At 39.0% G+C, this 26,936-nt stretch overlaps 1 protein-coding gene across 4 annotated transcripts; it reads right to left on the reverse strand.

Moving 5' to 3' along the window:
- Positions 1 to 3,377: 3,377 nt before the first annotated feature.
- On the reverse strand, positions 3,378 to 25,135 carry LOC122843643 (zinc finger protein 385D-like). Of its 4 annotated transcripts, none has more exons than XM_044138533.1 (8): positions 24,763 to 25,135; positions 21,706 to 21,821; positions 13,729 to 13,839; positions 11,015 to 11,183; positions 8,940 to 9,176; positions 8,674 to 8,855; positions 7,063 to 7,164; positions 3,378 to 5,383 (listed from the first exon to the last, which is right to left on the reverse strand). In XM_044138533.1, exons 1-8 carry the CDS (start codon positions 24,941 to 24,943, stop codon positions 5,144 to 5,146), a joined length of 1,338 nt encoding a protein of 445 aa, XP_043994468.1. In that variant the 5' UTR covers positions 24,944 to 25,135; the 3' UTR covers positions 3,378 to 5,143. The 4 variants fall into 4 exon arrangements, with proteins under 4 accessions (XP_043994468.1, XP_043994467.1, XP_043994466.1 ...); XM_044138532.1 differs by having other exon boundaries at positions 10,973 to 11,183; positions 13,729 to 13,836; positions 24,763 to 25,072; XM_044138531.1 differs by having other exon boundaries at positions 10,973 to 11,183; positions 24,763 to 25,067.
- Positions 25,136 to 26,936: the final 1,801 nt, after the last annotated feature.

The following is a 26,936-nucleotide window of genomic DNA, read 5'->3' on the forward strand; positions in this document are numbered from 1 at the left end:
CTCAAAACGCAGCCAAGCTACACAACAAGCTCACAAACACGTGGCGAGCGCAGGTGAAAGTCTGACTTTACAGTAAGTGAGCAGAAGGTAAAGAGACCTTATAAGGAGAAACAGATGAAATATTTCACAGAACAAAAGGTCGACCACACAGATGCTCTCAGGTGCTTTTAGACCTGAGAGAGACTGAAAGGAGACCGAGTGATTGTTCAGCTGCTAAACGTTTTGGAAGATTTCAGTGTGAAAATCTTTTTTATCGTATTATAAACATCAACAACTGATTTTATTGATTGTGCGTCTCACTCGTATTTGCCTGGGGCCTCCACTTTCATCTATCTTCTGGTAAAGAACAACACAGACGTGGCTCCTTTTAACAGACTGATTGCAGATTTAAGTGAATGAGTCTGTGATGGTGATTTCATAACAGTCTAGGTAGCAACATAAAATCTCGCCTTGGACACCAAAGTGGCTAGGACCAGCCCTGTGCTCCAAAAGCTGTGATAATAATAAAAAAAAGTCATCAAAACAAAGACAAGAACAGCAGATACAAGAAAAACTGAGTCCCTGAAAATAGATGCTGGATTTAAAGTCAGAGTGTCTCTAGGAAACTATAAAGAAGAAGGGAGGTTGTGTCATGTGGTGGGATTATGCTGCAGGCAAATACAAGGATATCTTTCATTGTTATGCAGTAGTGAACTACAGCACATTCTGGAGTAGTTCTTCTGTAGTAAAAAACATTGACTCAAAACACTGTCAATCTGAAAAGAAGGCTCTAATAGTTAGAGTGAGAAGCTCTTTGAACGCATCGGGAGCTAAAGTTATGCAGATTACAGCTAGAATGGTTTAAAAGCTTTGAAACTCATCAAAATGTAATTGCAAGTGTCGCGATTTTTCTAATTATTCTTTTCAATTTCAATGGTTTTTAACTGTCTTTGCTGCGTTTATTTCAAGTAGTGCCTCATAACGATCGTTTTTTGACATCTTGTTTTCGCTCATTCTAACTGTGTTGCTACAATCACCCATGAAAAAGCTTGCTTTACGGTTTGGAATAAAATACTGCACAGAGAAGTCAAAAATCCCCACGTAGTCAGGCTGGGAGCTTATAACAATCGTTTTTTATGTGAACAGCAAGCAAAGTTGCCCTCTCTCACGGCAAAAAAAAAAAAGCGCCTTTGTAGTCTCTCCAGGTACAACAGAGGCAGAAAAATTCCCTGGATGCCAGACTAGGCTTCTGTAATGCTGACACATGTTTATGTGTATTTTTCTCTGCCACGAGTTTGATGATGCGGCGAGAGACAGAGTGGAGAGCTGAGCTTGGATGTGTTGTGAGCTAACCAGAGAAAGATGACAAAAGGTGCAGGAGAAGAAGGAGTGAAGGCTGGGGAGCGAAGGAGCCAAGGAGTTGAGGGGCCAGAGGAGGTCTGAATTCCAGCGTCCTGGGGAGAATTGAGCATCCCACACACAGATGTTCACAACCATCAGGCAAGATAAGTCATTATCATAACAACAATGACCGCTGTGACAGCTTGGAGAACCAGGATGCCGCGACTGGGTGGAGCGCAGCTAGGCAGAGGCGTTTACTGTGGAGTGTCTGCAGCACACAGAAGTAAATAATGTGGAGCTCATTAATCCAGTTTGGCTTCAGTTAGCTGCTGAATGACAAAAACAAGAAGAAAGAGTGAGGGGTCATGGAAAGTTGAGTGAGAGGCAGAGACCCAGCTTCTGACCTCTGAAAAGAAATAGTACGCCATTATTTAGAGTAGGTACACTTTCAGCTTTCACATTTCATGTCGTTGCTCATCTGGCCTGCACGGGCAGCGGAGAACCCAGTGAACTTTTTTCTCTCTTCTTTTTTCTCTTTTTTATTATTTTAGAGTGAATACTTTGCAAATGCTGTATTTTATACGCTTCCCAAAAAAACCTACAAAATCCTCACATGCCCATGTTAGCATGGTGTGTATTAATTTATTGTATTTTCATGTAGATAATCAGTCTCCAAATGAAGTAATTGGAAAAAGTATTTTCCCCCCCTTAGTAGATTTACTGTTTTCTGCTTTTATGTCACACCCTGGTTTGTTATCAGAGAAAGACAACTAAAGTAAGGAAGATTTGTTGTTAGGGAAAATACCATCCAAACCTTGGTTGTGACAATTACTATAAAGCGTCTTTTACATTTCTAAAGTAGTGTTTTTGGCCATAGCTGCCACATTTTTTGCGGCCATGTCCAAGTTTCTCAGTTGCATTTAAGTCCAGACATCTTCTTCTCAAGTCCAGATTTCTTCTACCGCTTCTCCAAAGCCTTCATATTATTTGTTCTCAGTCATTCAGAAGTCGACTTACTGGTGCGTTTTGGTCCTGCTGCACAGCCCAATCTCTGAAATACTGTTAGATTCACAAAGGATGTATTATACTTTCTAAAAGGTTTTACTTTCTACAAATATCCACAATACTTTTTTCTAAGGGTCTTCTGGGTCATCAAGATATTTATCAGAACATTTGAGGCTGGTCTTTGTGTCCAATAAGGATTTTGGTCTTAATGGGTTAAAATTGATGCCCCCCCCCCCCCCCCCCCAAGGTATCTTACTGATTATTGAATCAAAAACTAAGACCTCAACTGATTCAAATGAGACTGCAGTGCTTTAAATGTTGTTCCTGGTTCATTTAAGACCTCCTGGATTGGTTTTTAGTGTGGTTTTAGAAAAATTTGGGTTTGTTTGTCCTTGAATCTCTTTAGATCAGTGCATTACGCTGATATTTGAGATGTTATACCATTCTTCAGACTAGTTTTATTTATGTTTCACTTGATTATAAAGTTCCACATACTATGTACATTTAACTATCAATCTACATTATTTTGTCTGCATAAAATAAATGGATCAGGAACTAAAATTGCCCCTGTAGCCAATGTGTCCACATCCTCCTTTGTAAAGCCCTGGAGCTTGTACTACCTCATCAACTTCATCCAACTGCTTTAAAAATGTCTTTTTTTTTAAACTCACTAAAACGTTGCTCAGAGCTACAGTGATGTAAGCTTCATCAGAGACAACCATTAAGATCAAGCAGAACATTCCAGCAGTGATTTACTGCAGAGAATGTAGCTTTAGGGAAGTGCATGTAAGGAAGCTTTTAAACTCGAACTTGAATAGGTACTTTATTTTGTTTTTGGGGAAAAATACCTGAACACAGACCAAAAACAGGAGATTTCTTGAATGCTGGTTAAAAACAAAGGAGGATAGCTAAGTGTGAGTTAGAAAGCAACAGACTATGTGTTTTGAAGGAGGCAATGTCTGACGGGGTCTTGGTCTGTCAAGAGTTTCTGGCTGTGTTTTAGGCGTACACATAGTCAGATAAAAAACAAACAAACAAACAATGAAGCAATGTTTCATTGCAGCTTTTTTTTAATGAGGCCAATATCCCTACGGCAAGCAGATGTGTGACTACATATGCTGATACAAATTTTGTTTTTGTAATTTTCAGTGAATGGGGCATATTGGAGCATTTGATTTGTTCTAAAGTCACTTTAATCAATGAAAAGGCTTTTTGCCTAAAGTAAGGCAAAATAGAAACCATCTGCAATCACTCCTACATGTAATCCACAGCACCTGTTTAAAAAAAAAAAACAGTACTCTGAGTGGCATTATGCTTACAGTGACATGCAAAGATTTGGGCAACCACAGTTAGCATTTCCTCCCATGCAAGTGGAAGAAGAGTTAAGTCTGCAACTGCAGCTTTTAATACGTTTTTCGTCAATGTTGGTGACTCATATTTGGGAAGAAGAGAAGGAGCGCCATGGAGACGTTTTTGCTTCCTAATGGCAATAAACTCCTCACTATGGTTGCCAACTTCCGAAAACTGAAAGAAAGAACAGAGACAATGAGTTTGTTGAGTGAAGCCTCTGCTCATATTATTAATATATAGACATCAGAAACAGATATTCATCAAGGGGCCTTTTTTAATTTTATTCTCTTAAGAAATTAAACAGCTTTAACTGATAAAATGTTAAAATATTGTACATTTATTGTGCAGCAAAGATTTGTTACCTCAGACTTAAGCAATTTTTTCATTTTTGATGAGGGTTTTCATGTAGTGCTTTAGTTCTACCTGTAACTGTAACATCTAAAAGCAGATTTGCTTGAAGCTATGACACAAAGAGTGTTCCTTGTCTAAATACATTTGTTACAGCAATTATAGGATGGCGCTGTATTTTAAAGTATATTTTAGATTTTTGTAACCCTAAAAACTAAATGGAGTCTAATTGAGCTGAGCAACTTTAACTGTAATGTTAAAGCAACTCTCACGTTGCTTTAACATTAAAGCAATGTTAAGGTAGCATTAATTTAACTAAGTGATGTTACAAACTTCTTGGATATAAGATTAAATTTGCATTCTTTTGCCACTGAATGCGAATTTAGAAGATTTTTCTTAAAAACCACTGTCTACAAGCCTGTCATAGCGGCTACTTCTTAACTTGAACAAGACATTTGAATAACTGCATGTGAATGTCAGCTGAAGCAAGGCGTTTCTGGGAGTCGTTTCCTTGCTTCAAAATGGTTACAACTGAAATAATGAAGAACAAACAAAATAGCTTTTTGCCAGTATTTAATAGCTGTAATGCTTACCAAAGTGCAAGGTGTCACCATGCAGAGAGCGAATACTTCAGTATTTTTGTTTTGTTAGTTTAAATGGAAAAGTGGTTAAAAAAAAAAAAAGTTTAACAAAAAATAAAAATGTCTTTACATTAACGAGATTAATTGTGACTCAGGCGCCCAAAGGTTTGCAGGCTACTATATTTGTATAGCTGCAAAATACCCAGCTGTTAACATTTTTATCATTCAACACGTATGGCATAATGCATCGGGTTCCACATATTGCAGACCTGCGAAAGCTTCATTAGCACCTGCACACAGTCAAACACCACAGCATCTCTAAAAATACCTCATTTTTTACTGTTTCACTTTTTTTTCCCCCATCTCCTCGTGTCATGACATCTTTTGTGTTTGTTCTTGTGTCTGCAACCATTCCTCTGCGGTTCGAGACGCGCCGTTGGTTTGCTGAGAACAGGGAGTGCTGTCTTCTGGCAGATCTGGTTAGGATCTAGGGACTTTGTTCTTGTCGTCGCTCAAAGCTGGCTGAGATACCGATGTGGTCAGAAGGAGGAAAACAGAACTGACGTGTGAGGCGAACAGATGGGTCCAGCGGCTGGATGAAGCAGAGCCTGGGGGAGAGGTTGACCATGAAACAGGGCGTGACTGGAGTTTGTTGCGGTTCGGAGGGAGAAGGGTGCCAGCGGTGGTACAGCAGCAGCGGCAACGGATAATTGACGATGTAGGACACAGGAGGCGAGAGGTTTGGCCAAGTCCTGGTTTTTTCGCAGAGTAAGTCTTATCTGAGGAAGAAGCACGCAAAAAAACAAAAAAAAAGCCTGCCATCAGGTTATTTTCTTCTCATATAGATACTTTCAGATTGGTATCATTAGAGTCATGAACAGCACCCCGGTCTCTCCTTGGCACCGTGCCTTTAAAAATTGCCTTTTTTATGGCAGTATCACTACTTCACACTGAAAAGGATGAGTGAGAGAAATTTTACTGTGGAGACTTTCACAAAATTGTTGGGATTTTTAAAATCCGTTTGGCAACATATTTTGACATTCTTACCATTGATAGATTTGGTCTAGTGAACTATATCTTGCTGAAACACCTGGCTACAACCACATTTTAGTTTGCTTACAGATCCTATCCGTTTTTTTTTTTTTTGTTTTTTTTTTACATCTTATATTAATTCAAAGAATTCACAATGCCACTCTGCTTGAGCTCATTTTGTATTTTAGTAGATTCTTGGGTTTTGTTTTGTTTTTAACCTTCACATTCCCGTGTTGACTTTGTGTTCGGTGTTGCAGTCTGTGGTTTTCGGATTTGCTTGTATCAGATTCTTCTGTCCACTTAGTATTTGCTTTAGTTTCCTCACCCATGTTTTCCTTCTGTGCATGTTTTTAGCCATTTTCCTACAATACCCCTCTATTCATTGTCCCACCTCTGGTCCCATAGCTGTTGCTAATTCAGTTAATGAGACTCACCCGTTGATCACTCCACTATCCCCTCTCCTCCATGTTTGGGTTTCTTGTTTGGTTTCTTTGATTCTAATCTCTTGTCACAACTATGCCTCACTTGTTGGTTTCCTGCTGTGTGTCATTTGTACATTTAAGTTCCAAACCACATTTAAGTGACAACCCAGAGATGAAACTTCAACCTTAGTTTCATCTGAACCAACCACATGGTTCCAGCTGAAGTCGCAGGAGTGTTTTGCAAGCTTCACATGTTCTTGTTTTTGGTGGTAAAACAGAAAAGACTTTTTCATAGTAAGCCTCTGGCTGGCATATAGAAAACTTTAAATTTCCTCCATTCGATACTTCCCGATCTTTTCTGTTGTTTTCAAACAGCAAGCTCCCTGCCATCCTTCTTTGTGTGACTGATGTCAAGGTGTATGTTTTTACTCTACGCTGCTTTCCGAGATAAATGTGCCTCACTGGACTGCTTTGCTTTATTGTTTGTCATCTTATAAAGAGTGACCTCAATTTCAACTCATATTAATATCCTGGGACAATATGAAGTAATAGTCATATTTAAAGAGTTTGTAAACAGTCTGCTCAATTAAAACAGCAAAAAAATAAGTCACCTAATGCTGTCATTAGATCGGCTTACAGCTAGGATAGATTAGATTGTGGTGGAAATGGCGACTGAATAGATGTACTCAAATAAAAGGTTGGATTTTCTCAATTTTTCGATGTGAAATTTGGCTTCTGCAATCAAGGAGTGATTTATTTTAAGGCCTTTTACACATTTATCAATAAATGTTGAACATGTTGCATTTTTTCATCCTGAATAATTTCAAACATCAAAGCCATAAGGAGGTGAAAAATTGTCTCAAACTGTTTTTCACAGCTGACATTTTCGTTCACTGGGTTCAGGGAGTTTCCTTCCTAGAAAAGGGCCCCTGAGAATATACTCTTGTACACAAACCCAACGATGAGAGAAAAGAACAACAGGACTGAGACAGAACAGCACTCACTGCCTGGAGACTTTGGAGTCGCTGAGTGGGAGCGTAGGGGCTGAACTTTGGTTTGGCCGGTTTACCTGCTGCTCTGTCCTTGTGTCGTCTGCTGCTGATGTGCTGGAGCAGAAGACGGAAAGATAAAACGTACAGCAAGTTCCATCCAGACAGACACAGCAAGAGTGTAAAAGTGAAGATGAAGAGAAACAAATGGGAGCAGGCTTCTTTGTTTCAAAAGATGAATAATTTGTCCAGATGACATAACGGAAAATAAAAAACACATTTTGTTTTTATAAAATATATATTTATATATCCAAAACGGTCAGAACTGAAGGTCCTTTTGATTTGACTGACCAGAACAAACAGATGGCTGCTACTTGCGTGGTATAAAATCAGCAGCGAGCCGTTAAATATTCATGAGCACCTGGCCAAAGTTAACTTTGCAACAGTTAGGTATGGAGACCAACACTATGCAGTCACATCACGAACAGAGAGGACAGCGTCAGACACAAATGCTCACTGAAACAGAAAAGGCTCGGTAGCTTTGTGCTCATTATCTTGGGAGATCAGCGATTTTAACTCACCTGCATCGACAGGTGTGAGATGTACCCACTGTGATTTGGAATAAAAACCATGCAGAGTCCCACATATCCTCATACATGACTGCAATTCATGATGGGAAATGAGATGAAGTTGTTGAACTGTGTGAATAGCAAATGCGGGAGACAGCTGACCTTTTTAAAGCTTTAGAGTCTATGCAAAAGAAGTCTGATAAACTGTGATCTCTGACGTCTGGTACTTCATTTGAAGGTTGTACTCTACAGTATGGTTCGTTAAAAAACAAACAAAAAAAACACCAGAACCTTTGTTCCACATTTCATAAAAGCATAATAATTCTTTCTATTGTAATGAGTCAAAAAAAAAAGTACCTTTCACGCAACATAATCACATTGTCTTAATCACTTTTTAAGTGATTAAGACACTTAAAGAGTGTCTTAAGTGTCTTAATCACTTAAGATTAATCACTTAATCTTAAGTGATTATATTGTTTAAATAAAAAATATAAACATTTTTTTTATTTTATTTAAAATAAAAAATCCCAAAAATTTCATTTGCAAGGCACTGTGGACAAAATCTTCAAAATTAAACGTAAATAAGAAGCTTTATTTTTTCTCAAGGTAAAAGCCAATGAGTTGCCCTGGATAAACTGAGTTTTTCAGTCCAGTGCCTTTTCATCTGCAAAGAAATCTCCCTTTGTGGTTTTGTTAAAACGCGTTTATGTTTTATTCTTTTTAAGTTTTTTTTATAACTTTGCAAATAAGTGGCAAGCACTTAATTTGAAAAATTATAAAGTCATCTAGATATATGTTTCGACACATTAATATGTCAAACATATCAATATGTCTGTCACATTAATGTCAAACAATAATATGATGAAACACGTCATTTGCATGATATTCAAGCACCAAAAATCCCACAACACCTTCACACCGGTTTGCTTATTTTGCAGTTTTATTGCGCCAGGCAGCCCAGAAGTTACTAATTTAAAAGTGGTTAAAGCTGGAATGTGTAAAATTTGCCTCCACATAAGTAAAAAAAAACAAAACTGTAGCGTGGAGCACAGCTCACCTGTTTGAGCTGAGTCTCAGAGTTGACATGCACGTCACAGATCTCACAATGAAAAGTTTTGTTTTGGAGTCCAGTTGACGGCTCAGACGGAGCGGCCATCTTAGATTTGACTCCTATCCTGGGAAAAGACTTGATGGCTCCATCGCCGCTTCTGGCCTCAAGCATCGTTTTGTGCTTAGTACCTGAGCACACATGACGTAAAGTCAGCAAAGGCTCAAACACGACACACAAAGGTAGTGCTTGACGACACACTCACTGTTTCTTACCGCTGTTGTGAGCCTGGAGCTGAGAGGCAGAGTTCACAGCCACCTTGCAGAGGGAGCAGTAGAGAAGTCGTTTCGCTTTCTCTTCCTCTGTCTCTTGATCTGGAGTCTTGGCTTCGCCATCTTTCTCAGCTGTCCTCGGACTGGCTGGCAGGGAGTGGTTGGTGGGTTCTTTTGCTGCTTCAGCGAGACCGCTACTTAAAGATGTTGTGTCTGGAGCCGAGTTTGGGGCCGAGGGGTCTAAAATCAGAGAAATTCAACAGAAGAGACATGGTTACTCAAAGAGATGGCTTAAAAGGAAACAGATGAAGCATAAGGAAGTGTGAGATGACACTTGAGACTCACACTGGCCATCAAACATCCATACAGCAGAAAAAATACTTTAAAAAAAACTTCACACTAATGTCAAGATTTAACACTTTGGATCTGAATGAAGAACAAACTGAAATCCCACATCATGTGTCAAGGTAAGTTTATTAAAACAGTGTGAACTTGCATTAAAAAAATCAAACTGTATCTGATAAGATTTTGGGTGAAATCTTTTTTGTGAGTAAATTATAAAAAATGTTTTTACTTTCTCGGTTTATTCTGAAGATTTGAGAAACTATGAGGTATTTATAGCAAGTATATTAAAATAAGACATTAACTAATACTAGAAGTGACTTTGTTTGGGTGAAGAAACTGATTCAAGTTTTATATTTCTTTTAGTATGTTATTAATTTTTGATTAAACACTAAGTTTGTATGGTCGTTTGTCCTGTGTTTGCTCTGTGTTGGACTGGTGACCTACCCAGATGTGCCATTTACCCAGTTGCTTTTGGAGATCCGCACTAGGATAAGTCGGAATGGAGGAACAGATCACGGACGATCAATAGTACATTTGTAGTTTCGTTTGATTAATAGCTCTTGGTCTTTGTCTCATTGTCTTTGAATAAGTCAAATAAATTAAAGTTCTCGTCTCTAGAAATGTAACTGATTGATAAATTTGGAAGAGAGGTTGATTGGAAAGTTATATGATATTTCATAATATGTTACATCTCTAACCTGAGTATAATAGTCAATTTCTAAGTCCAGATTTAAGGATTTGGCTGATGCTTCAATTGACTTGCTGTTCATGTATCAATGAACTCATCCTCGTTGAGTTCCTTATAATTAATGGTCTCTGACTGTTCCCTGAGACGTCAATCAAATTACTTTTTCTTTCCAGACGAAAGCTAAAAACTCACCAGGCAAAAGGTGATTATGAGTGTTATCAACTTCTCTTGTCGCGCAACACTCAGTTATTTCCCTTTGGATCTGACTGCAAGCTCTTTAATTGACAGCTCTACATACAGATTAGTTGGCTCTGTTATCTTTAGTGAGAACCTAACCTGATCCTCGAGGAGCACAGGCTGATTTAACAGAATCACTCAATGCTATTTACTATGATTAGCCCAGCCTAGCTGAGTGGGTGTATATTCGCGCTCACTGATCTCCCTTTGTCTAGATATTCAAGCACTCAACCTAAACCAAACTCCAGTCTGAAATCTTCTTTCATTCATTCTCAAACACCAAAAACTACTTTTGAAGGGTTAGGAATGGATGCACAATCTTTCTTGTTTTTAAGCCTGGTGAAACCTATTGCTTTTTTTTTTTTTTTTTCTCAACACCTACACAAAGGCATCAGCAGGGGCAAGAAAACCAAAACAAAATGCACATATGCTGGGAAGCGGTGAATGCTTCGGCACACCTCCACAGTAATGCCGACATGCCTCCAGACGCACACACGCTACAGGCGCACTGTACAGCTGCCCACAGATCGCATTCAAAGCGTTTTTCGATGTGCTTTTGATCTCAGGAGGCCACTGAATGAGGTCAGAAAATGTAGACACGAAGACGGAGGAGAGGATAATGCTCAACCTTTAATCTGCTCGCTGTGCAACCCAACGCAGCAGGAGGGTTCTCACATCAAAGAGTTAAAGTCGTGACTGAGAAGAGAAGGCTCAAGCTGCATGTTCGTATATCTAACTCTGTCATGTAAGTGAAGTCCATACGCACATGCACAAAAGCACAGAAGAGCGCGCCTGCCTTCAGACACACCTTCTGATGGTGTGTCAGAGCCAGAGGGCTGTGAGCAGGATGACGAGAGGATTTGTGATGTGGTTTCCTTGGCGACTGGTTCGAAGGTCTTGATCTTAGAATCTGGGGCGTCCAGAGCTTTGAGTCTTTTCGCATGCCTTGTGCCGCTGTAGTGAGAGGACGCCTGAGCCTGTATGTTGTGAGAGAAAACATAAAAACATAAAAGTAAGCAAAACCAGCACAGATCCTTTCACATTGCAACACTTTACATGAGGAATCCTTCGCTCCCGTAGTCACATGACATGCAGAAACTAGGTTACAAGTGCAGGGAGTTGCAAAAGTATTAATGCCCCTTGACATTTTTTTTCTATCAACTTACAACTCCACACTTCAATGTTAGAATGCAGGTTGGACAATAAAACAGGGATTCCATGTTTTTTGTTAACGGGAAACTGCGGCGTCTTTATTTTCACCCCCTGGTACAGTAGAACCAGGTTTTGCTAAATTTACAGCTGCAAATCTTTCCGGGAGTGTTTCTACTGGTGTTGCACATAAAAGATTTAAAGTTTTTTATGTAATATTTTCCATTACACAATGGCTCAAGCACAGTCTATGTGGAGAGAGACTTTCTGTGAACATAAATTTTCAAGTTACAGATTCCCAATTTGATTTAGGCTTCACTAAGACATTTCAAGAAATAAATATGGTTTGTTTTATACCATTCCACTGTAAATCTGCCTGCGTGTTGGGAGTTGCTATCTTGCTGGAGGGTGAACCTCCACCCCAATCTTTTGCAGCCTCTAAAAAGTTTACTTCCAGGAATCTCTTGAATTTACAACCATTCATTTCCCCATCAATTCTGACCAGCATCACTGAAGAAAAGCATTATCACAGCATGATGCTGCCTTCTCCATGTTTAATGGTGGGGGTGGTGTTTAGAGTGATGGGCAGTGTTAGATTTCCTTTCACACACTCTTTGGTAGGTTCAGCTTTGGTTTCGTCTAACCAGATTGCCTTCTTTCATTTGTTTGCTGTGTCATCTACATTGTGACAAACTGCGAACGGGACTTGTTATGGATTCCTTATTTTTACTCTTCACTAAAAGAAAGCTTTGTGCAGTTCACAGCCAGTCGCCGAACAGCAAACAGATTCTCCTTCATGATCTGTGGAGCTCTGCAGCTACGGCTACCACAGGCCTCTTTGCTGCTTCTTTGATTAACGTCCTCCTTGCTCTGCTAGTCGGCTTAGATTGATGTCCAGCTCTTGGTAGTTTTGCACTTGTGCCATTTTTACTCTTTGTGATGATGAATTGGTCAGAGCTCCGTGAGATATTCAAAGTTCAGGATATTGTTTTATAGCCGTGACATTGTTTTAAGCTTCTCCATAACTGTTTCGGTTCCTTGGTCTTCACAGATGCTACTTCTTCACTTAGTGCTCTAAAAGTCACAGTAAAATTCAAATTTTGATTAAAGCTGCAGTATGTAACTTTTATTTATCTGTCAAAACTGTCGCTTTGTCATGCCAGTATAAGACATACAATTTGTGAAAAAAAATCCAACTCCTCTGCCTTCTCTCCATTCACTTCCACTCAAAAACAACCAATAAGAACCATAAGGAAGCGTTGTCAATCATACTCATGTATGTGCTGAGCACTTGTGGCAGGCTCAGAGAAGTTGTAGCGTAGCAGCGAGCAAGGAGCAATGGGGAGAATGTGAGCATTGACTACACGAGCCTGAGCAACAGCGCTAAGATTTTCCTCCTGGTTCTGACTGGTCGTTTCTGACAAGCATTATATTTCTTATTTTGAGCCGTATATTTTGTAGTTAGAGAGTAGGCAGAGGATCTTGTTTTTTTTCCACAGATTATCTGTCTCAAACTATATTATACTGTGATGACATAGCGACAGGTCTAACAAACTTTAAAAGTTTCTTGAGACTGTTCAACAAATATGCAGTAACCAAATGTGGCCTTCTGAGCTTTTATTGCCTTGCCAGATGAGGCATCTCCAATCATACAGCTGCTGTTTTGGACACTTATCTTGTGAATATAAAAATAAAACTTCTTGGTAATGCTGACATTAAAAAAATTAGGAGTTTCCTCTTTTTCAAGTCGGCATGAACAGAAGTAGGAAACTGCATGTAAACAAGCTTGAATGTAGAAGTTCAAGGTTTCTTTAGCCAAGCGAACCAATGGGACGTTCGCTTGGCTAAATAAAGTCAGTGACTGATATTTTTAAGAAAAATTAAAATGGAATAAACTAATTTTAGATTTGGTTCACATCATGTCTATTAATCACTTTATCCTTTTGTGTGTTTACCTTTGTTAGCATTTATTTCAAGATTTCAATAAATGCTTGAAATCTGACTCATGTTGCAGAAAGGATGATATAAACACTTTTTGTTATAGGTAAACAGTGTCAGATTGTAACAGCTTTCTAAGTTTTACACCTTAATTCCTAAAATTCTGCAGCTTGTGACCTCTAAAACCCTCTAAATTGTCTGGTTGATTTTACAAAAGCTTTTTTTTTTATTGAAAGGGAGACATTAGATGTTTTCCTCAGTCAATCAGACATTGCATAAGGCAGCTAAACTTCCTCGGATCCAGTCAAACAGCCTTGAATCAAGGGCAGGTCTCGTCAGCCGTTCAACTGTCATAAAAAGGGTGTGTGTGAAAAAGCAAAAGACGGCACAGGAGTAACAGCTTAAAGTGAATGTTTCCCTTGAGACACCACCCACCTCAGAGTTGAATCTCACTCGGCAAACGCCGCAGGAGCCGGGCTTCCTCTTCAAGGGTGAAGTTAACCCGAAGCATGGGCTAATCAGAGCTTTGTGGAGATGATCCATCTGCTGCAACAGATAATAAATGCTTGAAGTCTGACTCATGTTGCAGGAAGGATGATATAAACACTTTTTGTTTGCTGTTAGCTGATCCTTTTAGGAAATGTGAAACCAAAAAATCCATAATTAGCACATTAGCATCTATAACACCGCACATCAGATGCAAAATTGCACTTTGCACATTAAATTCATTCAGCATCCAACACCTTTAAGCTTAAAACTCGGCAGTCAATAAACCGAGAATATTGGATTTACAGCAGGTCAGTCTGTTCTCAGGTTCTCACCTTTTTAGTGTGCTGAAAGAAATGAGCGTCAGCATGTTCACATAAATCTTTTTAATATGCGCTCTGTGATGTTTAGCTTTCTGTCCTTTGGCAACAAATGCATCTGATTTGATCCAAATACCCATAAAAAAAAAGGTTTTCCCTGATAAAGATGTTACAACTCTTAAAATGAATGTATTCCAAGAGCACAATCTTACATGAAAGTTTTATCCAATACAGCCTTTGAATTGATTTATTCACTAGAGAAAGAAACATATTAAAACATTTTTAGTTCCTCATTTATTATCACTACTGTGAATTTCCATGAAAGTAAGCTATATCATTTTATATTTAGAATCAAGTAAGGCAGAGACGTAATTTGTGTAAATCTTCTTAAGTCAAAAAATGGCTTCAAGAAAACTGACTAAATATAACCTACTGATATTCACAACCAGAGCAAGAATTTAAACATCTGAACTAAACACAAACTGTGACAAAGAAAGCTGGATGTGGACCTTAGTTTATCCTGAGCCTGACGGTAGAGACAGTAAAGATATTCTAGAGGTTCACTTATAGAGAACTGGTGGCATCTTGTTGAATCACAAGAGTTAAACAAACTCTGATGGGTTTCAGTGAACTTTCATCCATTCATTGTCCTGGCAATCTGTGCATAGTCAGTTTAGAGAATTAACCAATCTAAACCCTAATTTTATTTGGACTGGAGATACACTCCTTGCAGATCGTAACCAGTTGAAATTTGAACCCAAGAGCTACTTGACACTATGCAGCCCTGGACTACAACAACCAACAAATATGTGGAAACCATGTTATGCTCCCAGTCAATATACCTTAATTGAAATGCAAGGAGATGTAAAATAGAGTAGATTAAGTAGTCTCATACCAGCAAGAAAGGGATGCAAAAACATTAGCAACAGAGGCGGCATAAAGTGTAACAACAAACAATTTAGTAAAAATCATTCATTTATTAAATTAAGTCCCTCCCCCCTAAAAAACTATGCTGCTGCAATAAAAGATTCATTTGCATTTCCTTACATTTGGTGCCAATAAAAGTGGGTGGAATATGTTAATTCACCAAGTACACAAAATAAATAGCAGTCAGAGCCTATGACTGTCACGCTAGAGCACCTGCATCTGGACCTAAAACAAACTGAACAAGCTAACAACGGAGCATCACCAGTTCGGAAGAACATGAGCCACGTTTTCAGCTCTCGCTCCTTTCTTTGCACAAAGCCTTAATAAACTGAAGTATGTGGGCTCTTCATGTAAAGAAACGGCCTTTAGCTAAGCCATCCAGACTGAACCCTCCTTCTGTAACCTTTACGGTGCGGAGAAGAAGCTCAGTTTTGGTCTTAATATAAAACGGCAGGGGGCAATGAGTTTTAGTGACTCACATATACCTGAACACATGGCTTGAATTTCTAAAGTAACTGAAACATGACAGCAAACTCAGCGGTGAACTGCAGCAGTAAAATTACATTATGAGCAGATATTTATTGGCTGCTTTATTCTCTAGCCTACAGATTAATTCAGATCTTTGAAACAAAACTAAATCATCACAGTATTTTCACATAACAACTGAGCAAAATACACAAAATAAAAAAAATATCATTGATCTATGAGACGAAATGTATGCATTGTATCTTTAAATTTAATTGCTGCAGCTTATTAAGTATTATTTCTTTATATGTTGTCTGCTCCAAGCTAACACACTGAGCATAAGTTAATCAGCCAAGAGGCTCATGGTAACAGGAGGCTCAGATTTTGCCTGCAAAACACTACGTGTGTCAGAAAGTCAACACTGAAAATCCATCCTCAAAAAATTCTCATAGCATGATTATGCAATAATCATACTATGAAAATTTTTTCCTTAACAGTGAAGTTGACAACATCGTGAGTAGAGCTACAGAAGAAAACCTGAGGAGGCAAGAGAGTCTGGAATAGAAGGTCCAGCTTGAGAACGAGACCAACCGTTCAGGCAGAGCTGCAATGAAATAGTTTAGATCAGAGCATGTTTCTGTGATAGAATGACCTAGTCAAAGCTCACACCTAAATCCTATCGAGTCCAGGAAGACCTGAAAGTCACTGTTCACTGATGTTCTTGGGAGTTTCACAAGAAAGACAAAGATTTTAGTCTCTAGGCTGTATTACTCTCTTTGCACTTTACCAGGTACAAGATCACGAAGTTCAACTTCAGTGTGAGATACTTGCACACTCCAACTTTATTTTAATAGTCCTCTACCCATTGGACTGCATGTAAGGATGGAAATTTGAACACCCCTACGCTGTTGTTGATGGAAACATCACTCTGGATGCCATTACAAACTAATAAAAACCAGCCTTTTTGCTATTAGTAGTGTTTCTCATAGGAGGAAAAGCAAGTTTACAGAATCTCATTTTTTCCAGTAGCAAAATTTCCTCTCAAGGGACAATGTCCTACAGAGATTGAAGGAAAACCACTGTATGCTAGACGTTGTCCACATCCTGATGCACTAGTAGTAGAGTAAAATGACCCTCTGTTTAGTGTGTTTCACAAGAAAATCTCTCTAATCAGCCCAGATTGCATCAAATAGATCTAAAGAAATGGAGTATGGTAGCTGAAGATGGCAAGACAAGTCTAAATAGTTCAGCCACAATGTGCCAAATCCATTCTAGATACTTCGTGAAGCTTCAAAAGAAAGTGCGGCCACATAATATTCAGAGATCTGGCTCTTAATTTAAAATTGTCTAAAGTTGCCCAGAGACTGTTTTCCTTCATGACTTGGTTGGAGTCCATTTGGACCACCAGGAAGCCGTGCTGACCACAGCTTCTGTAAGCCATTAAAAAAAAGAACAAGCTTTTTTTTACTGCAATCTTTTAAACCTGCAGGAGTGCCTGGTTCAGGTCTGTTTCAGTGTAAGACATTATAATTTGAAGAAAGCAGAAACACTTGTGTTGCTTTACAAGCATCAGAAAATCAATAACTTAATGACGAAATTCCAGATCTTTCATCATCGCTCTTTTACTCCACAAGTAAATCTCTTGAATTTTCCTCTCAAATGTTCGTGTTTACGCTTTTCATCAATATCTAAACATCTCAAGGCACTACTGGAAATCAGTAATCTTAGTGATCAACAGGCCTGAATGACGAAAAATGAACCATTAGGCAGAAAAAACCCTCCAAAAAAAAACAAAAAAAAACTTGAGCATTATTATGCCACAGGTTCCAAACTTACTGAGGTGGCAAATATGTGTATGAAACTTTAAATTAATTATCTTTTATTGCATTTATATTTTTGTACCCACATCTGTACTTTTTGTACCAAATAAAAAAAATTTTTTCTTGCCTTGTATTTTACTGCCGCAGCTGTTAAACATTTTATTTATAGCTCTGACTTGAGATTTGAGCTGGTTCAGGCAAGTTCTTTCTGGATTGTTGTGAAATACTATTTGGCCCTTTGCAGATTTATTCCGTTTTTGTCAAAGTTAAATGTCAACGCATAACTCTGCACACCACACAAAGATAATTCAAGTAAACAGTTTTCAAATAACTATTTAATTTTTAAGAGAGAAAAGCCGTCCAAACCAACCTGTCCCTTTAAGAAAACATTATTTCTCTCCTTGTCAAAGGGGTCCCCAAAGTCGGTCCTGGAGGGCCGGCCTCATGCATGTTTTCGTTCTCTCCCTGGTTTAACGCACCTGGATCAAATGATGGCTCTTTAGAAGGCCTAAGAAGAACACTGACATGCTGAAAAGGTTGTTGGTGCCACCAGGGAGAGAACTGAAACATGCAGGACGCCGGCCCTCCAGGACCCACTTTGGGGACCCCTGGATAAACGGTTCGGTTTCACAAGCCAAGGCAAGGCCAGCTTAATGAGACATCCATAAAATCAAAAATATCAAAAACCCCCAGTCCAAAAAGTAATGAAAATACATGAGAAATGTAGTGGTGAAGTGGTCATTTCTCAGGACGATGAATGCAGTAAATCTCAATAAGTTGTTATCTACAAATCAGAAACACTGATATTGGTTAACTTAGAGACCAATTGTTTTAAATCAAATTTTTCATATTTACTCACATTTTCTGGCTCTTATATTACCTTGTTTCACAGTGACATTTTTAAACATGACCAACTTACAAAGACAGAAGCAAACTGTGGGGGCAAATCTCACTTCCCAGCACTGATAAACACACATCTGCCTTGAATGACATGTCCTCTTTTGAAGAAGTGCCAAGAGAAATCGGTTTCCGTGTCAAGTCACTTCTTAAACAGAAAAACAGGAAGTTGATTAGAAAAAAATTAAGTTGCATTAATTTTATAGCAACTGATTTTGTTTTAAACATTTGTTTCTTGAGGGGCTGAATAAATACACCCATAGTTTTTACAGCGTTTCTATGTGAAACTATGCTATTGTAATAAAAAGAAAAACATGAATTTATTTAAACTGGACATTTGTACGGGTCAGTCAGGTTGTTCTGCTAGCGCCAGGAACAGAGAACAGCTGCAAGGATTTTAGCTAAATTCCTGTTCAGACATGAAAAACTGAGCCTGCGTATGTGTAATCTTTCAGATTGTTTTTGATTTTCGGAGGCAGCAGCGGTGCTGGAATGCGCATCTGTCCTCACTGCTTTCTTACTCTCCCACTTGAAGATTATTCTTTTGTGTGTTACTCCTGAAAAAGCAAAGTATGACAACAAGAATCCAGGATGTTACTTTAAAAAAACCTTTCAAGCAACTGTGAGTGTGGTGTTTGTGTTTCTGGAAGAGACTGAACGTCAGAGCTCCTGCAGTTCACCTCTGATCACACGTTTCCCACTCCACCTCTCCATCTGCTCACCTCTAAACTCTCCCCTCACTTCCATCTGATTAAAGTCGCCTTCTTGCTTGCCAGTGGTCTCGCTCTCCTACCCTCAACTCCTTTCATGCTCTTCATAGCCGACAAGCACCTGTGGCAAAGTCAGCTCACCCATTTTTACTCATTCCCCCCCCCCCACAAAAACACACACAGAAATCACATCACCTGCAAATACAAATCCCCAGAATGAAGAGGTCACACGTAGCACACAGCATCAATTACAATCAGCTCGGTCTTTCTTCAGACTCGCTGACACTCGGCAGCGGCAGCTTGTCAGACGCTCTCAGCTCCAGGGAGCCGGTTGAGGCTGAAACATTTCTTTGGGTGAAACAAAGCAGACTTTTCCTTTCTTTTTTTTTTTCTTTTTTTTTTGTTTAACTGGATCATAATCAAGGTCCAACATTCATGGTGACGAATAGTCCACAGTTTATTGTGGATCACCATGACAGCCGTGCATGAACTCCTGACATCAAAACGACAGGAATCAGTTGTTTCTTTCTTCTTTTTTGAGAGTATTACATTCAAATTTTCTTGGAATCAGTTTTTTGTACCAGCTAAAAGAAAAATAGAAACACAAGCCACTGTAAGAGCTTGATCCGAGCTCAAATGGACTCAAAACAAATGTGTACCAAAGAAAAACCTCCACATCAATACAGGCAGACTGATGCCCATGACATCTTCACTGAGGGAAGAATGAAAGCTCAAGACGTACGAAAACGCACACTGGCTGAGGTCACTTGTACGCCAACTCAGTTTAAATTAATTTACTCTAGGAATACGACATTCGTTCTTCTGCTTTTGTTGCTTTAGCCTTCAGTGTCTAATCCAGAAGGGAGATGAAACATTCTTACAGTTTATGTATCTTTATTTAGAAAGTTACATTACCCTGTTTCCCTTGATTGACATGTGAAGGGTGGATGTTTTGCTTGACAAAAAAAACGTTTTTAATGTTGAACGGGTAGGTGTCAGGTTTGAGCCAACTCACACATACACACGTGTGCAGGCCCACACGCCACACATGACAGAATGGAGTAAACAGTTTGGCTACAAAACTTATCCAAGCCGGACATCGGGATAAACTTTTGTGGGAAGTAAACCAGTGTTAAGGGGATTTACTGCAAGGCTTCCAGTTGGAAACACGTTTTTGGCTCCAGGTTATGAAACAATGGCATTCTTAGGTTAAAGGGAAGCAATAACCCAGAGGTGAGAGACAGAGACACAGCACAGCTCATGTCAAGGATCACTAAAGCATGGAGCGAACAGTCAGAAGTGACTTCAGCTGTTTATTATTTAAATAAATAAATATTTAAATTTATGTTCGGTTTTCTTTTACAGCATGTTTAACTCTCTGTGTTTCCTCTTTTAGTACAAGAAAGTTGATGATTTTTGCTGTGGTATTAAATCAATAATCAATTTCTCGTGTGTTTAAATATGCAGGTCAACTCTATTTTTTTTTTTATTATTTATTTATTTTTTTATGAGTCGGAACCAAATGAAGGGCAGCATGTTTGATGCATTTTCTTTCACACATTTTAGAAAGTTCTCAATTCCAGTCGTAGAAGAGAAAATGCCTACGGTGACACTATTGTAAAAAATAAAATAAACACGTTCCAGTTAAAATTACAGCTGGAAACCAAAATGAAAGCCTGCAATGACTGACATGACTGATGTGTTTGTACCCAAATCTGCAGCCTCGAAGAAGAGCTGGGGATGAAATCAAATGAAAGGTCAGATGGGGTTCAACAATAACAAAAAAAAAAAATCAACAGGAATATTTTTAAGAAAGAAATATATTTGTATGCGTTGTATTAGCATTCCATCACTGGTCAATCTGATATTAAAAGTTAGAAAAAACTTATCTTCACTCCAATTTATCATACTAAAGTAGAAAAAGGGAAAAAAATATCTAAACTAAAGGAGAAAGAAGGAGGGAATTGAGAATGAGACAGGAGGTGTAAAGAGGCAAAGTGTAAAATGTATTGACTTCCAACAGTAAAAGAGATAAAAGAGAAGGTGAAAGAGTGGAAATGCGCTAAGACCTAAACAAATATCTTATTTCCAGGCAGACTGGCTTTTGCAGAATATAGTTAAAGCAGATATACAGTGTTCACCTAAACAGGTGCAAAATGAAAATAGCTCACTGCCTGCTGACAGCTTGGAAAATGCACAAACATCCGTACATTACTGTCTGTGAAAACCTTCATTTACCTCCCTGTGGGTCAGATCTGAGCATCTGATTGTATGCCAAATGCTGGGAATACGACAGATGTGGAATATGGTTTAATGCAAATGTTTTCATGTTTAAAATTCTATTAAAAAACCCTCCAAAAAAACAAAACTGGATTTCATTGATATTTTACGCAGGCAGGATTACATTAAGGTCCTCTCCTCTGAGCCTGGACCGGGTCTGCATTCGTTTCCTCCACCTTCACCCTTCACAAACACGGAATCCGAAATGACAGCTCGGAGAAACGCTCTGCATGAGGAATACCAAGGAAGCAGCTCTGACGCCCCCCAGGTCGTGTGGAAATGTCACCGCTCTCTGCTTCACAGGTGATATATTTGGAAAGGTGTAGGCAGTGCGCTTATATGAAACATTTACCTCCACGCAGACAAACCAAACCTCCGACTCTCACTCTGCCGGTGGAAGCAAAGTGGAAAAACCAAACCGGTTCGATGGAAGGGAAGAAAAAATATTTAATATTTGGTGCAGTGACAGTCCGGTGCCACCACCCAAGAGTGACTGACGGTACTCACGTCGGTGAATCCAGGCAGCAGATGGAAGGGGAGGAGGGCCTTGGGGTCGGGGGACGGCTGGGTTCTGCCCAGCGTGGGACGAGCCAGCGACGGCAGGGGACTGTGGCACACATTACCTGAGACACAGAAGGGAAGCAGCAAAGATTAAGTGATCGGTTTTAAATGAAGATAATGGCGAGAGCTAAGTGGGGAGAGAAAAGAAAGGAGGAGATGTACTTGAAAAGGCTGAACTTTTAGCTTTATGTTTCAGTGTCCTTATCCATTTATGCATAAGAACATATGCATAAATGTGTGCAACTATTCAGTTGCACACATTTATGTCAGGTGAAATTTGGGTATGGCTACACTGAAGCACTTTTTTCCTTTAGAGATGCTTTGAAACATCTTGTCACTAAGTTTGACGGATGGCGCAGTCTTTCAAGACAGTTTCTGTTTAAAGTCTTATTACTTTTGTAAAAGTTGTTTTTAGTGACCAAACTTTCATTACTGTGTTGAGGTCTTGGAACAAGGAATATATATCTTGTCACATTATGTGAGATAATAGATAAATAAGTTATCTTGACTGTCGTTATCTTGATTAAGTTACAGCTTAGCAGGGAATCTAAACTAAAAGGTAAACAACTGAATATGAAACAAAATAATATTTACACATTTAATGATAAAATAATGGGTAAACCAATGTTACATAGTGTGTCTGAGATTTGTTCAATGAAATTATTAGTGCTCACATTGTCCATTTCCATGCTGGTTTGAAAAATACACGCAGATGAAAGCAGTCCTTTCTTGTCACCTTTTCATTTAAAAACGCAGCTCAATTTTGCCGTATCTGGTAGGAATTACTGGGATGCACAAAGGAGGGTCTAAAGAGCTCAATACTATAGCTGCAATTTGCAGAGTCCTGCATTATCCGCAAAAAGTACGGTTGTCTGGGCAGTCCCCCTAAACTAAACCAAATTTAACAAACATGTTTTGAAGGAAGGCAAATGAAAGCTAACATACCTAAAGCTGAATCGTTTTGTTTTTATTTGTTTAAAGTTTAGTTTTACTCCCAGCATCATCTGGTTTTACTTGCGTTGAATATTTCAGATGTACAGACTGATGCATTTTGTCACTAAGTTCATGTCTTATTTGAAGATTCATATGTGATGCCAAATTAAGCATTAATTTGGCATCAAATTAAGTCTTAACCATTGGTTCGACTTTAACCGGGTTGTTGCACACTGAATAGAGATGCTTTGAAACATACCTATCCCTGTATGCTGTGATACTGAAAACCTGATACATAGCTAAAAATACAAAGAAATAAGATGAGATTTTGTGGAACATCATATCCCTCCTGTTCTGAATAGTGCATGTCTACTGGTATCAAAGGTTCTCGCTTTTCTGGGTCATCAGAATTAGGTACGTTACTTTTACTTTGAGATTTCGTGGTACTTATTTGTATATTTATTTTCATATCAGCCAACCCTCTGGGAATGAAATTGACCTTCTACGTACATGAGTCTTCTCAAGGACGTAGATAAGTGCTATCCAAAGATTTTTAATCCTATGAGTCTTGAGAGGTCAGATTAAATTTGGGTTATGGCTGAACTGAAGCACTTTTTCCTCTGGTGTCATGTCATCCTACACAGTTAAAACTAAAAGCAGATGCACAACAGTGTGACAAAGTATTAGTGTGATTTATGTAACCTTCATTCAATTTGTAAACACACGCACATACGCACGCCCTCCTCCACCCACCCACACACACACACACACGCACACACAAAGACAGAAACATGTTATCTGTTTTTCTTGGCATTAAAATCACCCTAGATTTCAACATGCATGAAAATGCCAACATACAAGTGGGTAAAACCCAATCCAAATTATTCCACACTGATTACCGATTCTTTAAAAACACGGGTATGAATTGTGAAAGCATTATTTTTATTTGCAGCAACAAAAATCTGGGCATGAGATACAGAGGGAGGAGCTCAGCAAACGTTAAGATTCATCCAAGAAACGTCTCTGATTTATAGCTTGTAGAAAGCAAACTACATTTTAATTCAACACTGTCTATTTTGGACACTTGTGAAACTGGACTGATGACAATCCCTGCAGAACATTTCAGAAACAGGTTTGTCAATTTTTCCACTAGAGTAGATTCAGTCATTCCTTCTATTTTTTTTTTATTTAAAGGCTTAGTTATTAAAGTCTTATCAAAATAATTCTCTGGCACAGGCAAGTAGTTAGATAACCAACCCTATCATCAAACAAAGTATTTGATGAAAATCTCAGGAGGTTTGTAGACACACACGCATGCATGCACACGCACACACACACACACACACACACACCCACACACACACACACAGAACCAGTCCAGAGGGTCCGGCGTGATAAGCGTCCTGTTTGTGTTTCTCCAGTTTACATGTTCTCCCAGCTTGATTACAGCTTGAATCAGGACCGGGGTGCAAGTTTAATCATCGTCATCATCATCATCATCAAAATCAGCCAACACACCCATCCGCTCTGCCATTACTCTGATTGCCTTTGGCTGACGGCTCGCATGTGTGTGCATGTAGCATTGTGTGTACTTGGGTATTTACTTTACAGAGAAGAAATGATTTTCAGGAAATGCACAAACTTGGACATGAGACGACAGAATCCAGGTCACACGCTCATTATGTCCATTCAGAATGAGCCAACCAAAATAAAATTTTAGTTAATAGATATCCACACTTTTTGTCACGATACAACCAACTTGTAAAACCCTGCTGAGGATATTAACACATCGTGGCTCTATGCTTTCTGAATGACATTTGTTCCTATGAATTTCTACTGTTGGATTGTAAATTTCTGTACGTTGCACTGAAAGTGGAACATTAAGACTGAACTGACATTTGTAAGCGATGAGCACCACATCTGATTGAGTATTTCGGCAGATAACTGACAGCAGATCTAAAAATGCATGCAACAAGTGAATCTGCTGTGATTTAATAAAAAAATTAATAAATAAATAACAATCCCCCTCAAACCCCCTGAGAGTGAAAGCTTAATGCTGCGTTTACATACCAAAATACATGCTGGCACCGAATGAAGTCCCACAGCTCAGTGTGTGATTAAAGACTTTTTCATCTCCGGACAGAAATGAGGTTCCTCGTCCTCTCCTCCGGTCTCTGTGTCTCGCTGCAGCGGAGCCGCGGGCTGCTCCTTCCCATATGGATTCCCTCCTCCTCCTCCTTCTCCTCCTCATAACTGCCCACTGCTACTCCTCCACCTCTTCCTCCTCCTCCTTATCATCACTGTGTCTTCACGATACCCGCACAAGTCTTCTTCTGTATCTTTATCTCCTACAGATTTGCTCTGGGTTTAGTCAGAATCATGTCTAATTACTGAAGCTGTGAGTCAGTTCCCTCAGTGAGCTCTCTCTTTCTCTCTCTCTCATACACACACATACACACACACACCCCAAAACAAAAAGTGTGACTATGTCCCTTTCTTTTACAGAGTTTAAATAACTGACATCACAAGTTTATATTTATAAAAATAGGTATAATGGCCCAAGCTCTCTTTTAATGAAGTTGTCTTCATCACATCTCACAGCAAAACCCTCTGCAGAGTCAAAAGGACTCCAAGACATTATATGTACTATGGGACAGAGTTTAGAGAGACGGTTATTGTCATACTCAGACTGAAGCATGGTGGAGGAGGCATCATGCTTGGGGACTGTTTTTCTTCAGCTGGAAATGGACGTTTAAACAAATATCAGTCAATCTTGTCAGCTTTGGTCGGCTTCTGTTGACAAATGCTTCTCTTTCAGCTTGGAAATGGCCCAAAGGATACCCACAATCAACAAAAGTATGTCTTTACTAGAGGAAGATTAAAATGTATAAAGTGCTCAGCTAGAGTATCTGACAGATATTAGAGTTTACTGGGTGGGAAGAGGTCTGTGTGCAAACCCTATCATACTTTTTTATTACTATTTCCTGCCTGGATTAAATCAGTTTGGCGTTCCAGCTGAGTTGTACTTGACATAGGTTAAATTAAGGTGGAACGTGCTCCGAAATGTTTGAAATGATTTATCTTGCTCTCATTTTTCCACCGTCCGTATCTGGGCTGTGCTGGATGCGGTTTTGATGCTGCAGGTCTCCTAGATTCACCGGGTCAAACATGTGGTTTCTTGTCTTCATTTTGAAGGGGGCCCCAGCAGAAATGGCCATCAAAAATGATCAAAGGCATGCCATGAAGTAGATGAAAAAATATTTGTAAAGAGTTTCAGATTAGATGGAAAATCAGATTGAATTCATATTGACCAACAAACTGAGGCCGAACCTTCGTCCTTCTCAGGGTTGTACAACAGCCTTCCATCAGAAATGTAAAAAAATAAAAAAATAAAAAATAAATGTAAAATTCAAATTAATGATAAATAAATAAATGTAAAATTCAAATTAATGATAAATAAATAAATAAATAAGGTAGAAATTGAGGATGGCATAACATAATAACAGAAACATTTACCATAAGCCTTTGTTTTTTGTGTCTCTTTTTATTGTTGTTATTGAAACTTTGCATCATCATTAAAAACAAGATGTTTTTTGTTGTTTTTTTATCTCAGCTCCACTTCCCCACCAACCACTTCCAGTCACTTTTGGCTTTCTTGGACAATCACATCCTTTTTGCACACAAGGTGATGCAACAGGGCAACAATCCTCCTCACAAAATTAAATCTGTTTCACTTTGTTTATTAGAGGAATACCTTTAAAAATAAATTAGTCTGTGGCACTGAGAGTTTGCAGCCCCTGCTTCCAGACTACTGTGTTTGTTCGTCTTGCACTTGTGTAAATGATTTTCCCATCTTCACTTCTTTTCCTCTTGGGCCCGTGGTATTTTTAGATTCATCCTGTGGCATTCGCAGCATACAGAGGAAACTGGACAGGATGCATGCAGTAATGGCTTCAGAAACTCATCTGGGCCTGTTCATGCACACTGAAAAAGTCCACATGCAATGTCTCTTTTGGCAACATGGCCTCAGTTAAACCTCTTATTCTCAGACCCTCACAAGAATGTGGACAACATGTGTTTTCCCACAATACTAAACTCCAAGGAGACTCATCTCGCTAAAGCTGTCAGTGTAACACCTGCTATTTTCCCAAATACACTCGCACACACACGCACACACATGCTGCCTCTCAGTGAGTTCACATCAGTGAAACAACATCTTCTGCAAATGTGGCATCTAGACAAAG

The sequence above is a fragment of the Gambusia affinis genome, linkage group LG14 (genome assembly GCF_019740435.1).
Source record: "Gambusia affinis linkage group LG14, SWU_Gaff_1.0, whole genome shotgun sequence".
Classification (NCBI taxonomy): domain Eukaryota; kingdom Metazoa; phylum Chordata; class Actinopteri; order Cyprinodontiformes; family Poeciliidae; genus Gambusia; species Gambusia affinis.